The sequence below is a fragment of the Etheostoma cragini genome, chromosome 17, assembly GCF_013103735.1.
Source record: "Etheostoma cragini isolate CJK2018 chromosome 17, CSU_Ecrag_1.0, whole genome shotgun sequence".
NCBI classification, from domain to species: domain Eukaryota; kingdom Metazoa; phylum Chordata; class Actinopteri; order Perciformes; family Percidae; genus Etheostoma; species Etheostoma cragini.
In genome coordinates this window covers 163,008-167,079 of record NC_048423.1, presented here as the reverse complement: position 1 = coordinate 167,079, position 4,072 = coordinate 163,008, and the positions used below count along the sequence as shown (strand labels likewise).

Here is a 4,072-nt window from a genome sequence, read left to right as displayed (position 1 = left end):
GGGTCGGGGTTAGGGTTAGGGTTGGGGTTAGGGTTGGGCTTGGAGTTGGGGTTGGAGTTGGAGTTGGGGTTAGGTTTGGGGTTCACATGTCATGACAGTCTCATGTCACTCTTATGTAGATACCTTCCAGTACCGTGTTAAAGAACAAAGTATTTGGTGCAGTAGAAGACGACTCTCACAAAAATTACTATTTGTACATGATGTGAATCAGGTCATTCATTTTGCTGTTCTCTCTCTCTCTCTCTCTCTCTCTCTCTCTCTCTCTCCTCTATGAAGGACACATTGAATCCAAAGTGGAACTCCAATTGTCAGTTTTTTATAAAGGACCTGGAACAGGACGTCCTCTGTGTCACTGTGTTCGAACGAGACCAGTTCTCACCTGACGGTCAGTCATGACAACAACACCTGATCACATGGTTACCTGCTCTCCAGTAGAGATACAAGGCTTTATTCTCTCTCTCTCTCTCTCTCTCTCTCTCTCTCTCTCTCTCTCTCCCCCCCCACCACCCCAGACTTCCTGGGCAGGACGGAGATCCGGTTGGCTGAAATCAAGAAGGACCAGGGCTCTAAAGGACCAATCACGAAGCGGTTGCTGCTCCACGAGGTTCCCACGGGAGAGATCGTCGTCAGGCTAGACCTGCAGCTGTTTGAAGAACCATAAAAATTAAAAAACAAAAGAAATGAACCCGGATAGGATCCCGACTGGACTGAATTGGACCGGGAAGGAACTTAGAGACATGATGTGGACCAGACAGTTGGGCTGGATTAGACTGGAAGACTGGTTCAGTTCCTTACAGCCAGGCTGAAAGACTATTAAGGGAAATAAATCTGCAAATTCAGTACAGTAGCGAGTCTGGATTGCCCGGTACTTCTTAACGGTAACGGTTTTAAGCAGGGCTGTAGTCCGGACTTGAGACCGTTTTTCTATGGTCTCGGACTTGTCTCGGACTCGCTAGTATTTGGACTTGGACTTGTCTCGGTCTCGGACGCTGGTCTTGCCAGATATGGCTTTTAGGCTTTTGGTCTTGACCGAGTCCAGGTGTCTTTATCATGTTATTATTGCTGTCCTGGACTCGGTCTTGTCTTGGACTTGAACCTCTTTGGACTTGGTCTTGACTCAGACTCAAATCTCTTTGGACTCGGTCTTGACTCAGACTCAAATCTTTTTGGACTCGGTCTTGACTCAGACTCAAATCTTTTTGGACTCGGTCTTGACTCAGACTCAAATCTTTTTGGACTCGGTCTTGACTCTGACTCAAACCTCTTTGGACTCGGTCTTGACTCAGACTCAAATCTTTTTGGACTCAGTCTTGACTCAGACTTGAACCTCTTTGGACTCAGTCTTGACTCAGACTTGAACCTCTTTGGACTCAGTCTTGACTTGGACTTGAACCTCTTTTGACTCTGTCTTGACTTGGACTCAACTATCCTGGTCTTGGACTTGTCTTGGACTCAACAAAGGTGGTCTTGACTACAGCCCTGGTTTTGAGAGAACATATCACTTTTCTGAGATTAATGTTCAACCTAGAACCAGGTTGTGATGAAATCCCGGACTCCCTTAAATTCTAGACTTGTATACTTCACACCAATGCTCATGTCTATTGTAGTCCAGCCTACATCTTGTCCTTCAGTCTGGTCCAGTTCACTTTCTAGTCCAATCTGGTTTAATGTAATCCAGTCCGGTAAAGTCCCCCAGCCGGGTCTTTGCTGTTTCCTCTTCCTCTGCTTCATCAGAGACTGTGTCTCACAGACACTCCAGTGACAATCCCAACCCTCCTTCTCAAGTCCCTGTGTGTGTGTGTGTGTGTGTGTGTTTGTGTGTGTGTGTGTGTGTGTGTGTGTGCGCGCCTGCGTGTGTGTGTGTGTGTGTGTGTGTGTGTCTCAAGGCGGACAGGCTACTTAAAGGTACGCTTCACTGTACATTTTGATTTTATTTCTTACGTCAAGTCTTACAACTCTCTCAGAGTCTTAATTAAAACCCCTCAGGCTCTCCGCGTGGAAAGGGACGCCGCCATTTTGAATTTTGGGCTGTTTTAAACTTGGCCTTTCGCTGAACACTTGCCACGTCATTGCAGAAAAAGCCTAACATGCACAGGACTCATGAGAAATGCTAACGACGCTATCAAGCCGAACATATAGGAAGATTTTAATAACGCCCGATAAATGACAAGTGTCCAGTGTAAATAAATATAAAGGTGTCCCTTTCAACATGTTACAACATGGCCGACAATAACGTTGCTGAAACAATGGCTAATTTAAGCTGAGGTACTGTAAAGAAGAAGGCCTTAGTGTGTTTTATTTTTGGGGATGATGGACGCACACGGGGGGGGGTGGGGGGGCGGCGGGGCCTTGGTTTTAGGGGATTCATCACGTCCCACATCTAACTTCTGTAGTCATGTGGAGCTGTCACAGTGGCCGTCACTATGCAGGGGGGGGGGGCGGGGGGGGGAGACCCTGAAGGGATCAGGGGCCCAGAGCTGGAAAGGGGGCCCTTTAAAAAAAACATGCTAGGTACTGCAGACAGGTGTTTAAACACAAAGAACCTTTAAGGTACATTTCCCCACTCTAACCCTGAGGAAGCTATGTTGCGCTGTGGCCATTTTGAATATAGTCAAAACTTGAGATTACGCAACATTTAAAGTGGCTCATGAACATGTGTTTATTTAATTTTTGGGGGGGGAATTGGCTCAGAAGTTGTGTTTCATCCTTCGACTCCCGGTCTTTTATCCCAGACTCGTACTTAAACAGATTTAAAGGCAAACGGCGACCTTCTTGACTTGCAAAATGATGTTTTAGACCCCCCAAAAAAAACACCAAATGTGTAACCCGGGGCTGTAGTTCTCGAGTCCGGTCTTGGACTCAAGTCAGGACTCGAGGCTGTGTTTCTGTGGTCTCGGACTTGTCTCGGACTCGCTAGTATCTGGACTTGGACTTGTCTGGGTCTCGGCCACTGGTCTTGCCAGATATGGCTTTTGGGCTTCTGGTCTTGACCGAGTCCAGGTGTCTTTATTATGTTGATAAAAATATTGGAGATTAATAATAATAATTGTCTTGACTCTGTCATGCATAAGACCTTTTTTCCTGTTCCTGGACTCGGTCTCGACCCGGACTCAAACCTCTTTGGACTTGGTTTTGTCTTGCACTCGACTAGTCCTGGTCTTGGACTTGTCTTGACCGAGTCCAGGTGTCAAGACTGAGTCCAAGAAGGTTGGATTCTGATACTCAAATTCTGACTAGAACCTCAGTATGACGACGTCAGGCTACACCAGGGCTGTAGTCAAGACCACCTTTGTCGAGTCCAAGACCAGGACTAGTCGAGTCCAAGACCAGGACTAGTCGAGTGCAAGACAGGACTGAGTCCAAAAAGGTTCGATTCCGAGTCCAGACCGAGTCCAGGACAGAATAAAGGTCTTATGCATGACAGTATAAAGACAATCATACATCCAATATTATTATCAACACAATAAAGACACCTGGACCCGGTCCAGACCTGTGTCCTGGAGTCCGAATCCAAATACTAGCGAGTACGGGACAAGTCCAAGAGCGTAGAAAAGCGGTCTTGAGTCCAAGACCGGACTACCGGACATATTTTTTCCAAACTAAGGTCCCACGGACTGCAGGTCCAGATGTTTGACATTATGAAAACGTGGACTAGTTCCACTTTATTTAACGAGTATTAAAGGTTTCTCTTCTTCTGGTGCCTTTTGCCAAATGAAAGTCTGCAGCTGGGATGAAGCCCGATGCTTTAAAACGTAGTAATAACTAATTTCTGGTTCTTTAATGTTGAAAAAAATCACATTTTTAAGGACAACAAGGACAAGAAACGGCATCGAACTAATTTAACCACTCAGTTTTAAAGCATATCGTTCACTAGAGTATTCAAAATGGCCGCCGCCTCGGCCGGGTGGACAGGTCCCGAAGCCGGTCCGTTGTTAGTTAGCTAGCTACTTTTCCCAATTAGTAAATTAAGTTAGTCGGTTGTAATAATTAAATGCCACGGCTACTGAGTTACCGAGCCGATAGTTACCTTAGTGACCAGCCACTGTCCAATCAGAAGTCAGCGAGCTAGGCT

The 4,072-nt window shown here is 46.3% G+C and overlaps 1 protein-coding gene across 1 annotated transcript in view; it reads left to right on the top strand.

The window, feature by feature from the left end:
• Positions 1 to 677, top strand: part of LOC117960513 (intersectin-1-like) — a 33,897-nt gene extending 33,220 nt beyond the window's left edge. Inside the window, 2 exon segments of the mRNA XM_034898459.1 lie at positions 257 to 385; positions 513 to 677. Coding sequence (XP_034754350.1) covers positions 257 to 385; positions 513 to 661 — 278 coding nt within the window. The 3' untranslated portion in view covers positions 662 to 677.
• Positions 678 to 4,072: the final 3,395 nt, after the last annotated feature.